General features: G+C 37.5%; 1 protein-coding gene across 1 annotated transcript; it reads right to left on the reverse strand.

Annotated features, from left to right (window-relative positions):
* Positions 1 to 2,741: 2,741 nt before the first annotated feature.
* Positions 2,742 to 4,028, reverse strand: LOC149834219 (agmatine hydroxycinnamoyltransferase 1-like). The gene has a single exon (XM_090009312.1). The coding sequence runs from the start codon at positions 4,026 to 4,028 to the stop codon at positions 2,742 to 2,744; it is 1,287 nt and encodes a 428-aa protein (XP_089865438.1).
* Between the last annotated feature and the right edge of the window lie 18,569 nt (positions 4,029 to 22,597).

Below are 22,597 nucleotides of genomic sequence, written 5' to 3' on the forward strand. Positions count from 1 at the left end.
TATATACAAGTGGAACAAAATATAATGGTTACCCTAAATGGGTACTTGAGTTACTGAAACTTGATATCTACCTATTATTTTGATGCACATAAAATAAGTAATTATGTTAAAAAGATAACCCTTATACCTATTCAGAGTGGGTCTACCTTGGAGAGGGTAGGTAATACAAGCCTCGAGTGACATATGATTGTTTTTTAGAGCAAAGCATCCTAGGGTCTCTAGTCACTCGGGTTAGGAGGCCAATGCTATCAATATGTCCTAAGTGATAGACCTCAACTACTGCAGTAGTTTTAGATGCATGCATATTGAGTGAGAGTGACCTTTGGGGAATTCTCTCACAGTTGCAAACTGTTTCTCTTAAGATCTCTTCAGCCAGTCATTCAGGACAATTGAAAATATATGGCATAATAAACCCTGATCTCGATTGATATGATGATGAGTGACTCTACGAGTTGTCATAGAGAGAATAAAAATATTGAAACAAAAGATCTTATATTTGAGCAACTAATTAGAAGGAAAGATTGGACATTGGCTTTCTTGAATGCACGAATGAACATTTGCATTATATTAAAGGCATGAGTGGTTAATTATTTGCTGAATAAAAGAATGGAAATTGACATTATTAAATACATGAATGGTTATTTACATTATATTAAATGTATGAGTGGTTATTTGTTTGAGTGAACATTTGTATTATAATGAATGCATGAGTAAACATTTACGTTATGCTAATATATATATATATATATATATATATATATATATATATATATATATATATATATCTTTGTGTTTTACAATATGATACTTCATATTAAATGATAAACTTGATATAAGTTGAGTTAACCAAGTGGTAACATTTGAGTTGCAAGTAAAAGCTAAATTATGACACTCGAATATGTTTTAATATTTTAGGTTACACGAAATTGATGTTTACTTACCAGGCTATCACAAGTCTGACCTGTCTTATGGAGAAATACAAGTTTAGGTACATGACACCTTACATCATAGTGAATGTTAGATATGAGCATCATCAAGGATCAAAACTTTCACGGTCCAGGGTAAATCTTAGGATTTTGTTCTAATCCTAAGCATTTATGCATTTATTTAAACTGGATATTTTTGTGAAAGACTTTATGAATATAATATGCATGCTTTTGGTTTCATACTCTGATTTGTATATTGTTGATTCAAGAATGTAACCTGCCCGAGGGTTTGAACCCATGTTTAAAAAGGTTTATGCTGCTCATTTAAAAGGAAAAAAAGTTTTTAATTTTTTACATATTTTTCAAGGGTTAAAAATCCCGCGGTGTTACAAAGACACCATTAAATCTATAATGTCGGGTTCCCGAACCCTCCACAATTCAAACTAAAATCTCTCTTTTTTATGTTGTCCAATATCCCAAGCTATAACAATCGGTACATGATCGAACACCGTAAATGGACCGATAAGTGCATGAACATTATGGTATGCATTGAGGAAGCCTTGTGAGAGCAAAAATCTATCCAACGTTCTCATAATCAAGGGCCATTGTTTGTTGGACCAAGTGAACGGTCTCCGGTCCTCTATCGGGATCGCGTGCAAGTCATTGGAAAGTAAGAAGTCATTAAACTTTCTCATGAATCTTGTGCTCAAACAATGACGATTTGAATCAGTTGTGATCAATAAGGCATTGAAATCTCCCCCTACAATCCAAGAAAGCAGAGAACTCGAGGCCAAGTCGTTCAATTCTCTATAACGCAATTGTTTTTGTTGGCTTGTTACTGGGCCATATACAAATGTGAGATGGAAGTCCGTATGTTTAGCTGATAATTGAAAGTCTATTGTAAGCGAGAAGTTTCCTTTCACAACGTTGGAAGAGGCATAGGCGTCTTTCCACATGACAAGGAGCCCTCCGAAACTCCCTCTCGATGGAATAAAATGAAAGTTGGTATTGTGCCATAAACTTCTTACAAATCAATCTTCAACTAATTCCATTTTTTTTTTAACACAAAAAATATCTAAACCCTCATGTTTGATCCAGTTGGCTAGGAAAGCTGTTTTTCATTGCTGCCCACATGCTGACCTTCATTGAGAAAATTTTGGTCTTTACCCGCAGTAGAGGGTCCCTCGGCTAGATCCTCTTTGCAGCCAGCATAGCTGCACAATCCGCGATGTCTTTTTTGATGTGGTCCTTGTCGTCGGATGCATTGTGATTCCTACACAAGTCTCAACTTCGGTGATCGAGTTGCACTATTGCAAATTCCAGTCAGTGTGAGACATGACAACTTGGGTCTCTCCTACATCGATTTGCAAATCAACCCGGAAGCTACATGATTCAAATCCAAGATTCAATGTGATCCAAATTATAGCTAGATCAGAAGAAATTGGATCTCTGCATGAGTTTTACTGAAAAGTACTTTTTATGAATAAATTTTAAGTGCCATAAATATTTCTCTCATCCCTTTACCAATATTTGAAAAAGAAAGGCTTTTAGTTATTTTAATTTCTTAGTTTATTGAAAATCATGTTTTAGACAGAGCTTTGCTACGCTTATAAAAAGGAAGAGCGAGAGATCTTGCTAACAATTTATTTTTTTTTGAAAGGCAAGCTGGGGTTAGGCAGACCCCTACCAGTTATACAATGATACTATTGGGATTGGAATTTGCAACGTCCCAACACAAGGTGACGTGCACCAGTTAGTCCTACCAGACAAGCGGATCTTGCTAACAATTGGCAACACCTCAACAACATAGTCTTATTATTCTAGAGAGTAGCAAATCTCTTTAAAGGTTTCCAAGCTCTTTTCGAAGAGGGGAACAAAGGCATCAATCCCCCGATTCTCAGTGAATGAAGGAACAATCAAAAGCATCCCTTCCTCAGGGAAATACGAAGGCATGAAGGCATAGGGACAACCCCAACCAAAATCCAAGTCAGAGAAAGGAAACCTCAACCAACTATCCACCTCCAAATTAGGCCACAATGGCTTCTTCTCCATATCAACACTAGGCACCAAGCCTTTCATCTTCTCCCTCGAGCTCGAGTAGTCCACAAAGGACTTGAAGTAGTCATCGTTGACTTGTGCCACTGCATCATGTACGAGCCTAGCTGCATGTCTCAGTGGCCCACTCACCAACTCTTCCACCCTGCAACGTGGGAAGGCCCACAGCACGAGGTTCCCAAAATACTCCATGGGCACTCTTGGGTTATTCATCCTTGCTCGACCGTTGACTGCAATCCTGATCTGGGTGAGCTCGAGCCCAGCGAGCCCACGTGCGCGAGTGATCTGTCTCCATAGATGTGCAATGAGGCACTCAAAGGTAGTGAAAGACTTGTTAGAGGCCTTGGTCTTTAGTTTCAATAAGAACTCAAAAGAGAAGTGTGCCTTGTGCACCAAGATGGGATCTTGGGGGGTGCAGTTTTCGCCACTATGATCAAGACGGTCAGTGTATTCAGTACCACCGTGTTCAAATTGGAATATGGGAGGGTTTCTTGGTATGAATATTGATCTATCATGAAGTGGAAGAGGTTGAATTGGAAGATGACGAGTGGCCCTTCCCCATGTAACAAGGAAGCTGCTAGTGGAGAGGCCGTCTGCTATAACATGTTGGCTTGTGAAGCCTACCACTAGAGATCCACATGAGAACCTAGTGAGCTGAACCTGGGCCAACTCCTCTATGCCCTCAAGAGGTGGGTGCAGCCTCAGGTGCTCAGGAGAAGGCTTGTCCATGCACTCTAGAGGCCAGTCTGATGAAGCTTCGACGAACCTCAATCCCTTGTCATTGAGGAGAATGCAGCGACGACCTTGTTGGTCTTTGATGAGGCGCCCGGCCCACTCTCTGTACTCCGCGAGCACCTTGCTTAGGCCTTGTTCCATCATCTTGTTCGAAGGGTTGGGGGGTCTGTAGGCATAGATGATGGCCATGTGACCGTCGTAGGCGACGTTGTCAAAGGGGCTGAGAGGGATGCAGAGGTCAGTAGGAGGTGGGGGAGCTGCATTTTGGTAGTCTGGTTTCAAGAGCCTAGAGCTCTCCACCTTGATCTTCATGTTCTAAAGGGAGAAGAAGTGTTTTGGACAAAGGATGACTTTGGATAGTGGGTGTTTTGTGTCATGTAGATTTGTTGAGCTAGAGGTGGTTAAATAGAGGAAAGGAGAAGGAACCATGCTGTTTGGAGTCCCATGCCTAAGGACATCGCATGCCAAGGCGATAATATGACATGTTTTTAATATATTTTATATTTTTAACAGTTTTTCTTGTGTTTTTATTATTAATGAATATTTAAATGTATTATGAGTAGCAAGATTATTTTGTATATTAAATATTAAGAAAAGAACGAACACTTTTCATAGAATTCGGAATCTCGATTCCATATCGGATTTATGTTTGTACATGCATGACGTATCCAGGTGACATGTGACATATGAGACAAATAGGATACGGCTCACCAACCTTGAATGGAGAAAAGGCGCGATGACCATGCAAGGCCATGATCTTACCCTTTAACATTCTGTCAAGAAAAGCTCTCTCTCTCTCTCTCCCTCCCTCCTTGTTTAAAGCTTCCTATCTATCTTAATCATTGGGTTTTTTTTGCTTCTCTCTCTCCCATACGCAAAAAAGGAAGGGATCTTATGAGACGAATATGCATGGCTCACCAACCTTGAATGGAGAAAAGGCCGCTCTCGAGAGGTTGCTGGAATATGGGGGCGGCTGCAATGCCATGAACACATAATATGGGGGCAGGTTGTATGGTCCCCCCGAACATGCCACCTGTGTGTTCTGGGGTCCGAATGAGCACCACATTGGAGCTTATTCGGCTTTCATGTACGGAGTAATATCTTGGGACCCGCAATATTCCTTGGTACACACCTCAACAGCCCCCCGCCCCGGGGGGACCATACAACCTGCTATGGGCCATCATCTTATCATTTTCCATTCTGTCAAGAAAAGCTCTCTCTCTCTTTCTCTCTCTTGATTATTGGGTTTTGTTAACTTCTCTCTCTCATAGGCACAAAGAAGGCATTTTTTATGAAGCGACACTGCATATGCAGCACCCCTGACAGCCACCCATCTCGACATTTCTTGAGATGAAGACGACATTTCTTGAGATGAAGACCACGCTCATCCCAAGAAATGCCAAGGGGGGGGGGGGGGGGTATTTCATCATTTTTAACATCGTCAGCATGCCTCATCCCAAGGGAAGCAGATCAGGTCATGCTGAACATGAGCGTTTTTGCTCATGCCGCCATCGTGGCCATCCGATTTGCATTTTAAAAAGTTCAAAAGTCAACAAAACCACGTGGCATTCATAAAAAATGCAAACGGACGGCCACGATGTCAGCATGAGGAAAAACGCTCATGTTCAGCATGACCTGATCTGCTTTCCGTCCCAAGTGGATGGAAAATCGTGATTTCTTCCATAAGATAGTAAGCTTGTCCATTCAGATTAAACATTAGGGGCATTTAATTATCCCTACGATCAAGGAAATAGAGGCAAGATTAGGTGCATTGGGGTTGGTGGGCTACCAAGTAGGGAGGTGTGGGCCCATTAACTGATACGCCTATCTAGAAAGGTTCCTCGATTGTCATAAGAAAAAACAATATATAACCCAGGGGTCACAAGTTTGATAGCTTTGTCTAAAAAAAAGAAAAGAAGAAAAGAAAAAGGTGACAGGATCAAATGAAAATCAATTTATTATAAAATCATTCTCCTGCGAAAAAAAAGGAAAAAAGTAGTCTTCCATGTTATGACTTGTTAAAGCAAAATACCCCTAAGTTTTGTATAAGCATGAACTAATTTGATCCACTTTATGCAACATTTTAGAAGGAAACTGAGATACTCGATTAGGCAGCAGAGGCTACTAACCAATGGCTTAAAAATAAAAGGCTTAATTATTTCAATTGTAGAAGATCACCATGGTGTGTATCAAATTAGTGGCAAATCATGCCACTATTTTAACGAAAATATTTTCTCTATAAAAACAAATACCCAGGGACTTCTAAGGATATTAATAGCACGCTATGTCATAGTATTGATGCACATCAATTTCAAATTTGTTCTCCTTGGTGTGTTTTTGCTTTGAAATATATTCTAAAATAGATTTTTCAATAAAATATAAGTGTAAACCGTACACTAAATTTCAATAACTGGTTCATACACAAAAGGTGTGAAGTCCAGGTCAAATCCATAGGGAACAAAGTAAGTCTGTATTTCAAACAATTCACTGTTCTTTGTTGCCTTAAAATAAAAAAAAATCGTGAAAACAATCGAGCACCAAGCCTAGTACAAATGTTCGAGCAAAATTAAAAATTAATACAACCTAATTTAAAATTGGCCTAAGGGCCTACTTAACGAAATAAAAATCAAACTAAAAATAAAAGCAAAGAAAATCAACAACTTGATGTCCTTGTCACGATGATGTGTACGCGATGGTTGTCTTCACCCGCAAAAAAATTGCAAACACCAAAAAGAAACTTGCTTGCACAAGAGTTAGTGTAACCTAAACCTAACTATAAATGCAAACCTAAGAATGCACAAAATAATATGAATGCAAAACTAAACACTCCTAAAGAAAACCAAATATAGTCTAGGACTGTTGAAAACAACCATGCACACAGTCTAGTCCACACACTGACTAGACCGCACAACCGGATTCTGTTGTAACATACGTACGTACTCAGGCCTCCAAAATGCTATGGGGGCCCACTTTAACACTATAACAAAAAGAAAAGACAAATCTACCCTAGACTAGACCCCTATGCTAGCCGAGTAGGTCGGGTAGACTATGTCGACTAGACAAATGCAAAAACTGAACCTAACCTAGTTGGATGTTTGATCAAATCAAACCAAGATTAGATCAAACTCTAGATAACCTAAAAATAACATGAAACAAAAAAAGTGAAAGGAAATAATGAAATTGGACTCAGATCTGTCGGCACTAAAACCCATACATCAAGCCTAGTTGGGTCTGTGTTGTCTTGGGACAATTAAACCCAGAAAAACTTACATGTTCAAAATTTTGTAACTGCCTGCTCTAAATAGTGGTGATTATGAAATTTGAACTGGAAGTTTCTGTATTTTTCAGTGAACCATAGCCCCAAACTTGGCTCGAATCGATCAATACTTGAATATAAAATGATGTCAACAATGCTAGTCGGTCGAATTCCTGACAAAATCCGGTTGATCAGTTTATGACACCTAAAACTCCATGCTCTGATAGTGGAAAATTTTCCAAAAAATAAGGGTATGAAGTGTACACATAAAACTTCAATATAAAAGAAGAAAATCATAAACACTTGAAAAACTTAAGAAACTATGCACTGCACAAGATCAGTCTGATAGATATTGAATGCGCCTTGTGTTAGGGACACCTCTCGACTTTTGGATTTTATAAATGAAGATCTCTTGAATGAAATCACACCAAAATTTAACTCAAACCTGTTGGATGAGTCCTATGCAACATACCCAAAATTTAGGTCAATCAGAGATCTGCAACTACTTGAATCTGGCCATTTTTGATCGAATAGACCTATTGTAGATCCAAAAACTCGATTTTGTATGTGGGTGATTTCAATCTAATCCAGAATGCTTTTCTTCAAAAAAAAAATATAGAATGTCAAGAATAACCTTCTCTAACAAAAAATGACTTTTGAAATATTTTTAAAGCTACAAAAACCTGTCAATTTACCAAGCAAGAGAAGGAAATACACGATATTGATTCTACCTTAATAGCGGTTTTCATGTTGCAGCTTTGAAGGGGTTAGGCTGGTTAGCACCTTCGACTTTGCCTCATACATAGAAGAGGGCTGAATAAGAGCGAAGACGGGGTAAGAAACACAAGACTCACCGAAGAGCGTTGGTACTTGACCTGGAGCAGAGGAGGAGGAGGGCAGTTGCACAAGGATTTGCGTGAATAGAGAAGAAGAATGAGGGCTTCTACTTTTTGTGAGGTCTTTATTCAGGAGTGGCGATTTTGGTCGATCTGGTCCACCACTTGCCCCTTCTGAATCATGCGTGAAAGAGGAAGCAAGGAAGAGAAATAAGAAAGTTTTGACTTTTGCATGCTTTACTTCTTTTTTTTTTCTTATTTTTTAAAGCTTCTGAAAGGAAGGGGGAGGTTTTTGAAATTCACGCTTACCTCCTTCCTTCTTTTCTTTCTTGAGAATAAGATAAAGAGGGAAGGGGAGTCTTTGAAAATCTTGCTCCCTCCCATCCTTCCCTCTTTGCATAAAAAATATATGGCAAGTAATGCTTGCCACCTTAGCCATATGCAGAAAGAAGAAATTTGAAAATTCAAATTTCCTGGATGGGTTGACTTATGGATTCCATATCCAATCCACAATGCACCTTGGGTGCAATCCAAATGGATATGGGTCTTGGGTCATGGGTTGGACCAACTGGATCCCCTGCTGAGATCCAAATCCAAAATTATGCTCCAAAACCCAAAATTATATTTTTGACCCCAATTCTCTGTTGTGCAAATTCTAGTCCTAAGCATGGGCAATTATATTAGAAAACTATAAAAATACATGAATTTGAATGTGAATATGTAGCCCTTATCGTGCTCCATCAAATGCTCCCATGCCTAGACCTTTGCTCGTCCTTGAGCAATATATTGTCTAGACCTCATGCTCATGCTTTGAAAAAGATACAAAAAACAAAAATATTAATAATTTACATGCTAACTATCCTAACTCACTTTTGTAGGAATCAATGTTATATTTAGCATATACAATAAGCCTTTTAAACCCCCAGGTTACCCTGGTGGACGAGTAAGGTATTGTGAGGGTTTCCAGTGACGATACCCCCAAACATCCTTGTCATGCATTTATGCTTTTTCAAAATATATAGACAATATGACATATTTCTCATAAACATTAATTTATGTATCATCGAAACATGTTAGATGTGACATTTAGTCTCCTATACAACACTCCCAGACTCCTGTAGTTAAGATTTACATGTATCATATAGTCATGAAAACTATAATGCATTCAAATGCCTCAGCAATTTCAAATATGATCTCATGATTATGCACTTCTAAGTCAACTGATCACACCTTAAATTTTATTGCATGTGCTCTTTTGTATTTTCCTTTATGCCTTGTGCAATGTCAGTGTTCCTTAGGCTATTTACAAGGTTCATGTAGCAAGCTTTGGGCCAGTGGCTCCTAGATGAAGCGACCTTAGGGCACCAGGTGCTAAGCACCCCTCGGGCTTACTGAACCAAGTAGGCCACGAACACTAACTAAATATGAAGTTCTAATTCCTCCTCATTTTTATTTTTTGCGTAAACCATCACACCTTATAGGGTGTAAAGGCCCAACTACTTTCATCATTTAGATCACTGGAACTTACTGACTAAGCACAATTCCTCTCTTTTTTTTCTTTTTTCTTTTTATGGTGATCTGTATATCTCATTTCAGTGCATTTTTTAGACATATTTATCCATACTTTAACACTATCATACATGCAGTCTCATACATATATGTTTACATGTAATATCGTGACTTAATTCATCCAAAAAGTATCATATAAGGGACACACATCCTATCTAATATGCTTAAGCCCTTAACATAAATAAAATCTAATTTACATATATGTTTCTTACCTATACATTCTATTTAAGCAAGACATGTATAAACAAACACATTTTTGAAAAATGCACCCTCCCCCATGCCTAATTTTCACTATCCTTAGTGGTATGGTATGGATGCCCAATGATATGTCATGTGATGAAGTATACAACCATGCATAAACTGAAGATAATAAAGTAGGAGAGATATCACTTGCATTTTTGTCTTGTTGTACGCCCTACGTACCTGTATATTTATGAATATTTCAAACACAAGTTAGTTCGATGAGGAAACCATCATTACTCTATTTTACAACAAGTTTATGAATCTCTCAAAAATCGCATGGGTTGCCTCCCCCCAAATGCTAAGTTTTACGTCTTTAGCCAGACAAATCTATATCCACCTTTCATAGTACATAAGATCAATGGACTCAAGGTCATGCTCAGTCAGAAGATTTGAAATATATGGCTTCAACTTTTGCTTGTTAACCTTAAAAAAGCCCCCTATCTTTGGGTCATTTAGAGTCACGACCCCATGAGGAAATACTTCATGCACAATGAAGGGGCTGCTCCATCTAGACCAGAGTTTGCCAGGAAAGAGTTGTAAACATGAATTGAACAACCAAACCTTCTGCCGGTTTTCAAACATTTTTCCCAAATTGTGTTTATCATGAAACACTTTGGTTCCGACCTTGTAGGTTTGAGCACTATCATATGCATCATTTTGCAACTCTTTGTGTTCACTAAGTTGCAAATGTCTTTCTTTGCCAGCTTGGGCCAAATCAAAATTTAAGCTTTTAATTGCTCAATAGGCCCTATGCTCCAATTCATTAGGTAAGTATGCCTTCTCAAAAACCAAACAGTATGGGGACATGCCAATAGGGGTCTTAAATGCAGTTCTGTAGGCCCACAAGGCATCATCAAGGTGTTGAGACCAATCCTTGTGATCCAGCCTAACCGTTTTTTATAATATATGTTTTAGCTCTCTATTGGACACTTCAACCTGTCTACTCATTTGAGGATGATAGGGGGTTGCAATCATATGCATTATGGAGTATTTTCTCAAAAGAGAAGCTACTTGTACATTTTTGAAATTCTTTCCCCCATCACTTATCAATTCTGGGAGACACCAAATCTACTAAAGATATTATGCTTAATAAACTTAAGCAGCACCTTATGGTCATTTGTGCACATAGGTAGTGCCTCAACCCATTTGAAAACATAATCAACCACCACTAAAATGTATATATAACCAAATGAAGGTGAAAAAAGACCCATGAAATCAATCCCCCAAACATCAAAGATTTTGACTATAAGAATAGGGACAAGGGGCATCACGTTCTGTTGGGACATGTTCCCCATTTGTTGGCCGCATATGTAACATTTACAAAATTCATGAGCGTCTCTATGCAATGTGAGCTAGAAGAATCCAGACTGCAAGACTTTGGTTGTAATCTTCTTACTTGAAAAATAGCCTCCACATGCTAGAGTATGGCCAAACTTGAGGATGCTCTCTACTTCATCATCAAGAATGCACCTTCTGATCATTTGGTCTGCATAATATCGGAACAACTTTGGGTCTTCCCAGAAATAATACTTCACCTGAGCATGGAATCTATCCCTTTCAGTCTTACTTCAATGCTCATGGAATTTTTTGGTCACCAGATAGTTCACAATATTAGCAAACCATGGTAGACGCTGATTTATCATAATCTGCTCATCTAAAAAAGACTCATTTATCTGACTCTGTTTGTTAGATGTCTTCATAACTAGTCTCGATAAATGATTGGCTACTACATTAGCTTTTTTGCTCTTATCTCAAATTTTGAGATTGAACACTTGTAGTAGCAGAACCCACCGAATGAGTCTGGGTTTAGTGTCTTTCTTATTTAACAAATACCTTGGTGCATCATGATCAGAATAGACAATTACCGTTGACCCAAGCAGATATGATCTAAACTTCTCTAGGGCAAAGATTACTGCAAGCATTTCTTTTTCTGTTGTGGTGTAGTTCAATTGTGCATCAAAAAGCATTTTTCTCGCGTAGTATATCATATAGGACTTTTTATCATCCCTTTGCCCTAGAGTAGCACCCACCGTATAGTCTGATGCATCACACATGATCTCAAAAGGTCTCATCCAGGCTAGAGACCTCAAGATCAGGGCACTAATTAAGGCTTCCTTGATAGTGTGGAAAGTATTACTACATTCTTCATCAAAATGAAAAGGTTGATCCTTCGCTAGTAAATTACACAGTGGTCTAGATATTTGACTGAAATCTTTTATGAACCGTCAGTAAAAACTAGCATTTCCTAAGAAGGACCGGATCTCCCTCACAGACTGAGGAGGTGTCAACTTGGTTATGCTTTCCACCTTTGCCTTGTCCACCTCGATCCCCTTTTTGGAAACAATATGTCCCAAAACTATACCTTGCTGGACCATGAAATGGCTCTTTTTCCGGTCCTGCAGCATCAAATATCAAATCTACATATAGATTATCGTACACAATATCCACCCGTGCGTCAAAATTATTTCTAAATTGTTCCCCATGAAATGTCAAATTCTGATAATCACTCATAAAACTCTTCTTGTATAAGTGATGTCTAATGCCATAAGGTTCTACAAATCGATTGTTCTTACATATCGTGCAGGGGCACCTAATCTGACTTGTGGAATCCACTGTACTGACACTTGCCAATGCAAATTCAATAAAACTGTCAACACCATCCATATATTTAAGCGATACCTCATTGTCAACTATTCTACGGTATATATATTCATGGTTTGCAGTCATTTTGTCCTATGATGTTATAGATATTATCCTAACCAATTAAAAGAGAATCATCACCACAACAAAGCAGTGGATTAGCGATGACCACATTCCGTCGCTAAGGCTGCTAGCGACGACGAGGCGACAATATCTTTACGTCACAAATTTTTCGACGCTAACTGGCGACAGAATAAATTCGTCGCCAGGTCCGTCGCTATTTGCGACGAAACAACGAGAGATGTATTCCGTCGCCAATCCGTCGGTACTGAACGACGACCTCGGTTTGGCGACGGATTTACGTCCATCGCTAAACCGTCGCTAGATTTATATGCATAGCGACAGATGTTTCTGTCGCAAACACGAAAAAAAAAATTATTTAAAAATTAAATACCGAGAACGGTGCAATTTATATTTCCTTTATAATTTATATTTTCTGTAAATAAAAAACAAACTACACAAAAAATTCCATATAAAAGGAATCTACAACAATTAATCGTTCCACCTTAAAATTAACAAGTTTAATTATTTATAATTCAACAATTACAATTAGAAAACAAAAAAAAATAGAACTTCTTCAACACAGTTCTCTAATCATCGCCAAGATTTTGTGCGTCTTCTTGTTCATTGCCTTTATCTGTCCCTTCAACTCCGCTACGCTGATTATTGCTAGCAGCCTACACAAGAAAAGAATAGTCAGTATTGATAAACAAAATATAATGAAATAAATTACACACTATATGTGATTCTATCATGTGCTCATACGTGTTCTAAGGCAATAAAAAAACTTTATATGTGATTCTATCATGCTCATATGTGCTCTAAGGAAGGCAGAAAACTCTATATGTGATTCTATCATGAATTATATGTGTTTTAAGGCATTAAAATTTTTTTATATGCAATTATATCATGCTCAAATGAGTTCTAAGGCAGCTAGAAAAACTCTATATGTGATTCTACCATGCTCATATGTGCTTTAAGGCAGGCAAAAAGCTATATATGTGATTCGATCATGCTCGTATGTGTGCTAAGGCAGTCAAAAAATTGAATATGTGATTATAGCATGCTCATATTTGTTCTAAGACAGATAGAAAAACTCTGTATGTGATTCTATCATGCTCATATGTGCTCTAAGGCAGGCAAAGCAAAAAACTTTATATGTGATTCTATCATGAATGATATGTGCTCTAAGGCAGGCAAAAAACTCTATATGTGATTCTACCATGCTCATATGTGCTTTAAGGCAGACAAAAAGCTATATATGTGATTCGATCATGCTCGTATGTGTGCTACTACAGTCAAAAAATTGAATATGTGATTATAGCATGCTCATATGTGTTCTAAGGCAGACAGAAAAACTCTATATGTGATTCTATCATGCTCATATGTGCTCTAAGGCAGGCAAAGCAAAAAACTTTATATGTGATTCTATCATGAATGATATGTGCTCTAAGGCAGGCAAAAAACTCTATATGTGATTCTATCATGAATTATATGTGTTTTAAGGCATTAAAATTTTTTTATATGCGATTATATCATGCTCAGATGAGTTCTAAGGCAGCTAGAAAAACTCTATATGTGATTCTACCATGCTCATATGTGCTTTAAGGCAGACAAAAAGCTATATATGTGATTCGATCATGCTCGTATGTGTGCTACGATAGTCAAAAAATTGAATATGTGATTATAGCATGCTCATATGTGTTCTAAGGCAGACATAAAAACTCTATATGTGATTCTATCATGCTCATATGTGCTCTAAGGCAGACAAAGCAAAAAACTTTATATGTGATTCTATCATGAATGATATATGTTCTAAGGCAGTAAAAAAACTCTATATGTGATTTTGGCATGCTCTTATGTGTTTTAAGGTAGTCAAAAAACTGAATATGTGATTATAACATGCTCATATATGTTCTCAGGGAGTCAAAAAAAATTTATATGTGATTCTATCATGCTCATATGTGCTCTAAGATAGGCAAAAAACTTTATATGTGATTATAGCATGCTCATATGTGCTCTAAGACAGACAAAAAACTCTATATGTGATTCTATCATGCTCATATGTGCTCTAAGGCAGACAAAAAGTTATATATGTGATTCAATTATGCTTATATGTATTCTAAGGCAGACAAAAAACAGAATATGTGATTATACCTGAGAGGGACCTGCAATCGAAGATCTTCTGTTCAACACAAGATTGTTGATCTCATCTCGGAGAAAGGGGGCGACAGTGTCATGGAAGTATTTATTCATTGTGTCCTTAATGATCTGGCGTACATCATCACCGAAAAGAATAGGCTGCTGCTTGGCGCTTATGTCGACGGAAGAAGTCTGTGAGCCGTAACTGGAATAAGCAATAACTGGTGAAGTGTTCATATTACTCTCAAACCCGAACACGCGACCTTTTTTGGGTTCACTTACTGCAGTCACCCATGCTGTAGGATCAAATGATGGATGCTAAGTAGCGTCATCGCCATATCGCGCTACCATCTGTTGCTCATATGCCTCCTACAAAATAATGTTTAAAGTATGCATTAATAATTAATGATAACATTATGATAACTTGCATATTGCAATGATTATTAATAGAATAAATACATACCGTTGTCGTTCTCGCCTTCTCTGATACGAAGACTCCCGTGGTCTTCCGTTTATGTGTTTCAACAAACACATCCTTATATGGTACGATGCCTCCTTTTTCTGCTTCCTGCGAAGTTAAAGGACAAAAGATTTAGTTCATGAGTTTGCAACAATACTTTTAAAATTAATATTATATATTGATGAGTTATCATTTTCTTCAGGTGACTCCCAAATGTCTTAGATCCACCTATGTGTAGATGAGCTTCGAACATTTTTACTCAATTTTGTGCAGCCTTCGCAGAGCGATTTCGAAATGCATCTCTCGCCCACTTATCACACATTTCATCCCAATAATCTCTCTTGATAGTAATAGGGCCATGGCCCTTCCACTGTAGTGGATCATCTATTACGCCAGATGTTTTTTTTGCTACAGTCTTCATATTGTGCAGCATGTCTGCAAATCGATTGGCAGCCACCTTTTGCCACTCCTTCCTTGCATCATTTTCTTCCACCGTAGTTGTGAAGCGATTTAAAGCCTACAAATATTTTGAGAAAGTTAGTAGACATTACTTAAAAAAATTAAATATGAAACACATTAACTATGAGGAACAACTATATACCGTGAATGAGGACCACAATATGTCTAACACCTCCTTTGGGTACTCTTTCCATTGAGCAACCGGTCCTGGTAGATGTTGAAGAAGTGAATTTCTAATCTCTCATACTACTTCTTGTGGCTCAAACCTCGTGTTGCACATGAATTGGTCCACAGTAAATATCAATATAAAATATTTATAGGATATGCAATAATTGAAAACGAAATACTTACGGTCGATTATCGATATACATTATTCGAATGAGTCTTATTGTGCCAGACTGAGAAGACCATGCTTCCTGTGTTGGCTTATGACTTGTGTGATCAACTGGTGTAGGTAGGTCGTGTACACGTGAAACATCATCTGTAAAAAAATATGTTAAAAATTCTCAGAATGCGCATTTGAACTAATCAAGCGTCCAATTAGTTAAATGATATACCTATCACAGGAGCCCGTGAAGATGAAGGCTGGGCCTAGCTACTACTGGATGAGCGACCACTGTAACCTCCACGAACCATATTCTAACAAATAACATATGTCATATAATACGTTCAAATAATTCACATCAAGTATTACAATACATTCAAATCACTCGCATCAAGTATTGCAATACATTCAAATGATTCGCAACAAGTATTACAATACATTCAAATCATTCATATCAGGTACTGCAATGCATTCAAGTCATTCACATCAAGCATTGCAATGCATTCAAATCATTCACATCAAGTATTACAATGCATTCAAATAATTCATATCAGGTACTGCAATGCATTCAAGTCATTCACATCAAGCATTGCAATGCATTAAAATCATTCGCATCAGGTATTACAATGCATTCAAATAATTCAAATCATTCACATCAAGTATTGCAATAATTCAAATCATTCGTTGCATAAATTACAATACATTCAAATAATTCAAATCATTCACAACTAAAAGTGCAGTAGGATCGAGGCAACGAGCACTAGAGGGGAGGTGAATAGTGCTTTTTAAAAATGTCTGCGAAATATTGATGGATTTTGCAATTTGAAAAACAAACACACAAAGAACACATAATTTATCCTGGTTCGGTCTTTCCCGACCTACATCCAGTCCCCAAGCAAAACCCGCTTGAGATTTCCACTATCAACCTTGTGTAACTACAAGATCATACAGACCAAATCCGGTCCCACTTTCAGTAACACACCTACTGAAAGCAAACAACTCCTTTAAACCAAGGAGTCCTTCCTTTTACAGAAAATTGAAATAAGTAACAACTTACAACACAACCTACGAGCCTTCTTATGAATGCAAATGAGAAGCAATTGGCTTTTGAGGTTGTTGAAATACTCTACTCATGAATTCACTATCTCTTAAAGGAATTTGAGTGAAAAGCTGAAGTGAAAAGTAAAGAGTAATTGATTCAAATTGATTGAATTGTTGTTGTTTTGAGTGTAAAATGCACTCATATTTATAGTTGAAAGTTTTCATACGTTAAGGGTATGAAAGGGTGTCAAAACGGTCTATTTTGAATGATCAAAATGTTTGAAAAGTGAAAAGACACGCCTTTTTAAAGTTTCAGGAAAATGACAAAATTAGTCAACTAGAACAGTAGTTAGTCGACTGATAGTTAGTTATTAGTAGACTGACAGTTATCGTCGATCGAATGATCTGCTTATCGAGCCGTTTGAAAATGTGAAGTTTTGAAACTTAGTCGACTAGAGAAAAATTAGTCGACTGATAATATCATCAGTAGACTGAAAAACCTTTTAGTCGACTGCTGCTAAAATTTTCTGAAAAACATACATTCTGTCCGGTCGACTGATAAAAGCATTAGTCGACTACTGCTAAATTTCCAGAAAACACACATTCTGTCTGGTCGACTAATTTTGACAAAAATGATATTTTGCTTAGAAAATTTGGCGCGAAAGGATTAGTCGACTAGTGAGTCTATTGGTCGACTAATAAACACGAAAATTTTAGAAAAGAGTTTTCTAAAAACATTTTCATGAAGGGTTATTTTAGAAAAGTTTTTCTAAAGACTTTTTAGGTGAAATGCAACCGAAATATGCACTCTAAGTAAGGCTTTTACAAGAATCTAAGACTTTAAATGAATTTAACATTTGACACTAGTCTTCAAAGATTCTTCATCGAATTCTTCAATTCTTGTCATCTTTCTTTATTGCTTTAGCTGAAATGCAATTGCTTTACTTGTTCATCATCAAAACCTTGTACTTGAAGTATCATGTACGACTTCATTGGCGTAACAACATCAAGTATTGCAATGCATTCGAATAATTTGTATCAAGTATTACAATACATTCAAATAAATTTTTTAATCATTCACATCAAGTATTGCAATACAACTCATTCATTCGCATCAAGTATTACAATACATTCAAATAATTCAAATCATTCACATCAAGTATTACAATGCATTTAAATAGAGCTTTGTATTACAAGATTTTGCTCACTAGCTTGAGAATTCTTCCTCGTCACTTGTTTGATTTTCTTCTTCTTCTTTTTCTTCTTTCTTCTTCTTCTTTTTCTTCTTCTTCTTCTTCTTCATTGTTTACCCATCCACTTGGTACATCATTTGGATCACATTCCTCTATGATTGTTTCATCGGCCAATGTAGATATGACATGCATATAATGCGCAACATCGTGACCATAAGAGAAGTCATAGATATCATCTGATTGATAGTAATTGTTGTTTTTAGCTAACTCATCTTCTTGTAACTGATCATACTCAGGGTATAGTTTGGACTTCACCTTGCAAACTGCCCACCATTCATTTCTATCTGACTTTTTTATACTCGGATATGAAGTATAATAAACTTGTTGAGCTTGCAAGGCTAATATGAATGGTTTATATGTTCCAAACCTGGATTTATGATTCACCTCCACAATGCCTGAAGCTTTGTCGAGTCTTGTTGCAGTTGGATCAAACCAATGACACTTGAATAAAGTTACCCAATTATTTATGCCTAAGTCAACTTCATTATTTCCTCTATAACACCGTAGTAATTGTGTTCATTTTCACCGTAGCTGCTACCCTTGACACACACGCCACTATTCATCATTGATTTGTTTATACCATAATCTTTTGTATGGAATCGATAACCATTTACGATGTACCCGTTGTAGCATTGCACAACTTTGGTCGGACCATTTTCTAAATCACATATTCCTTGATCTTTAACATCACCATGGCAGACCTACGCACAAACATAAACAATGATTGTGATCACAATCAATTAAGTAACTTAGTGTTGTTTATAAGTATAAAATTTATATTATCTTCTTTACCAACTGTTTGAACCACTCAACAAACTTAGTTTCACGTTCTTTTTGTACTTCTACATCAGTGAGATGTGAAACTTCTCTTTGCAACTCCAGATCAAATCGTCTGCAAACCACAAATACTTATATTACCGAGCCATGTATCCACATAAAGAACATAAAAGGATTTATAATTGTGTTGTGTCTATATATACTTACTCGATGTATGGGTCGATCACTAAGCAATTAAAAAGAATATAGATGTGTGCTGCGTCTTGCTCTCGATCTGTCAAGAGCCTTGATCGACAACTACCAAATGCATGCCCAAGTGGTTGAAATATCAACAACTTGTCAGCTACAGTTGCTTGTTCTCCATCATCGTTACCGGGCAGGCATGTGTAACATGTTGAAATATGAGGTTCGAAGTACATAGATGAGAAATTTGAAATCTCTTCTAAAGTGTACACCTCACAAATAGAGCCATCTACTCTTGCTTTTTACGAACCTTTTTTTTAAGGTCGAACATGCATCTGGCAAAAATATACATTTGAAATTTTAAATATCTGTCATTAAAGAGACAAATATAAAAAAACATATACTTTTTAAATGGGTACATCCATCGATATTGCACAGGGCCACCAACCCTTAGTTCATATGGCAAATGTATGATCAAATGTTCCATAACATCAAAAAATGCTGGCGAAAATATCTTTTCTAGCAGACAAACAATTGTGATGACAGAGTCCTCAAGATTCTTTACATCTGATACTACGACCTCCGATGCGCACAATGTTCTGAAAAATCTGCTCAACTCAGACAATACCCCCATATAGGTTTGTCTAACATATCATGGAATGCTAGGGGTATCAATCGTTGCATAAAGATATGACAATCATGGCTCTTCAACCCATATAATGGTCCATCGTCAATCTTCACAGCCAGAGCAATGTTAGAGACATATCCATCTGGAAATATCAATTGTCTCAACCATTGACATACATGTTTTATTTGATCAGGTTCGAGCACGTACTTTGCCTTTGGTTTTAATACTTTGCCATTAAACTCTTAGAGTTCCAATTCTGGTCTTTTACATATTAATTTTAAATCCATACGGGCCTTTGAATTATATCCTTTGTTTTTCCTTTAACATTCATTACTGTATTGAACACATTATCAAATACATTTTTCTCCACATGCATCACATCCAAATTATGTCGTATCAATAGGGTCGGCCAATACGGTAGTTCCCAAAAAATAGATTTCTTCGTCCAATTGTGATCCTTCCCAAATCCACGGAAGGGTGTAGGACTGCGGGCATTTGTTAATACATCTGGAAAGTATCACAATCTTTATAGAATCTCTATGCCAGACAATCTTGAGGATGGACCTTCCATTTCAGTTGTGCCTACTTTAAACGCATTCTTTTGACGTCAGAACGGATGGTCGCTGGGTAGAAATCGACGATGACACTCAAATCAGCAAGGCTTCGTTCCATGCCTCAATCTAAAAGCTTTGGAATCCTCCATGCAGTACGGACATGCCAACCTCCCATGTGTGCTCCAACCAGATAGCATACCATATGCAGGGAAGTCACTGATTGTCCATAGAACAACGACCTTCATGTTGAAATTTTGTTTTTTGTGGGCATCATACGTGGTAACACCATCATCCCACATTACTTTTAGTTCATCAATCAATGGCCTTAAATATATATCAAGATTTTGGCCAGGTGAGGTCGGACCAGGGATCAACAGAGACAAGAAAAGATTTGGACGTTTCATACACAAGGTTAGTGGAAGGTTGTATGGAGTTACAAATACTGGCCAACATGAGTATGGAGTTGATCTACCCTCAAATGGATTAAATTCATTTGTATATAGACCGAGTCTAATATTTCGCACTTCCATTGTGAAGTTCTGATGAGTACGATCAAAGTGCTTCCAAGCTTCAACGTCAACAGGATGCGTGATCTTGTTTTCATCGTGTCGAACTTTATTTGCATGCCATCTCATGCGTTTAGCTGTCCTTGAAGACATATACAATCGCTGCAATCTAGAAGTGATAGGAAAGTAGTGGAGCGACTTGTATGAAACTTCCTTTGATCTCATGCTACCATTGCCTCTTGTCTTTGGCTTGAACCGAGGATGCCCACATGACGAGCATGATATGTTGTTTTCTTGCTCATTGAAATACAACATACAGTGATTTGGACAAGCATCAATCTTTTTGTAACCCATACCTAGAGCGTTGATCATAACTTTCGCACGATAGAAATTTTGTGGCAATTTCTCATCTTTGGGCAACATACTCTTCACAATCATGCACAAACGGTCAAAACATGCTTGACTCAAATTATACTCGGACTTCAAATTCATTAGTTAAAGAACTGCAGACAAGATAGTGTGACTCTCACAACTGTTCCAAAGTGGCTCATCAGCATCTCTAAGTAAATCATAAAATCTACTAGCTGCAGCGTTTGGTGATTCTTCATCTACAACAGTTCTTACATCACTAGAACTCATAGCAGAACCCAGTTCTGTTCCAGCGGCATCAAATATCAAATCCGTATATGGATTATCGTGCACTACATTCACCCGTGCATCAAAATCGTTTCTAAATTCTTCTCCATGAAATGTCCAGTTCTGATAATCACTCACAAAACCCTTCCTGTACAGGTGATGTCTAACGCTATAAGATTGTACAAATCGATTATTCTTACAAATCTTGCAGGGACACCTAATCTGACCCGTGGGATCCACTGTACTGACACTTGCCTTTGCAAATTCAATAAAACTTTCAACACCATCCATATATTCATGTGATAACTCATTGTCCACTATCCTACGATATATCCATTCACGGTTTCCAGTCATTTTTTTATGATGTTACAAATAATAGCCTAACAAATTAAAAGAGAACAATCAGAATGCTACGATGAAGAAAATATTAAATTTATCATGCAATATATGATGTCATACAATAACAAGAATTTTGATGCATGCATTGATAACTTAATATTTTCATGTGCAAACTATTAATGACACGATACAATCATTTGAAGCATGCTTTCATTATACAATTTCACATGTAAGTCATAATCAAATTGAAAGTAACTACATGCAAGCATGGATACAATTACATCAAACATTGCAATACATCGTAATCATTCTTATCAAACAAATGACAAACATATACCTACAACAAACACACTTCAATATCTCACTAACTACTACCATGCCTAGCATAAACTCCGTACTCCAAAAATAAGAACACTTCCATATTCATACATTAAAATTATGCTCAGCATGATCTCCGAACTCCAACAAAGCAACCCTAAATATCAACAACTAAGTGAGTGTGTGAACAATAAAGTGTTACATCTAATAAATTAAATAACATGTGATACGCTTGCATCACTTACTCACCACAGGTATTTACCCGATTTACATTATTTTTGTCGCTTACTTACCATAGGTGGCTGAGCAGAAGCTGGTTCCGTTGAAAAATCTGCACAAAAATACGTTGTTTTAAAATGCAGTCACAAAAAAAAAAAACTGTTCCGGCAAGGGGTCGACTCAGCTGTTGTTCCGGAAGGGGGTCGACCTCCTTACATAACATAGGGGGTTAACCCCCTTACGGAACATAGGGGGTCAGTTAACCCCCTTACGGAACATAGGGGGTTAACTGACCCCCTGTTCGGGCAGAGGATCGACCCCCTGCCTGTTCTGGCAGGGGGTTAAACCCCTGTCGGAAAGGCAAGGGGTCGACCCCCTGTCGGGGTCGACCCCCTGCCGGAAAGGCAAGGGGTTAACCCCTTGCTGTTCCGGCAAGG

Source organism: Nuphar pumila, chromosome 6 (assembly GCF_984573655.1).
Source record: "Nuphar pumila chromosome 6, dmNupPumi1.hap1.1, whole genome shotgun sequence".
Lineage (NCBI taxonomy): Eukaryota > Viridiplantae > Streptophyta > Magnoliopsida > Nymphaeales > Nymphaeaceae > Nuphar > Nuphar pumila.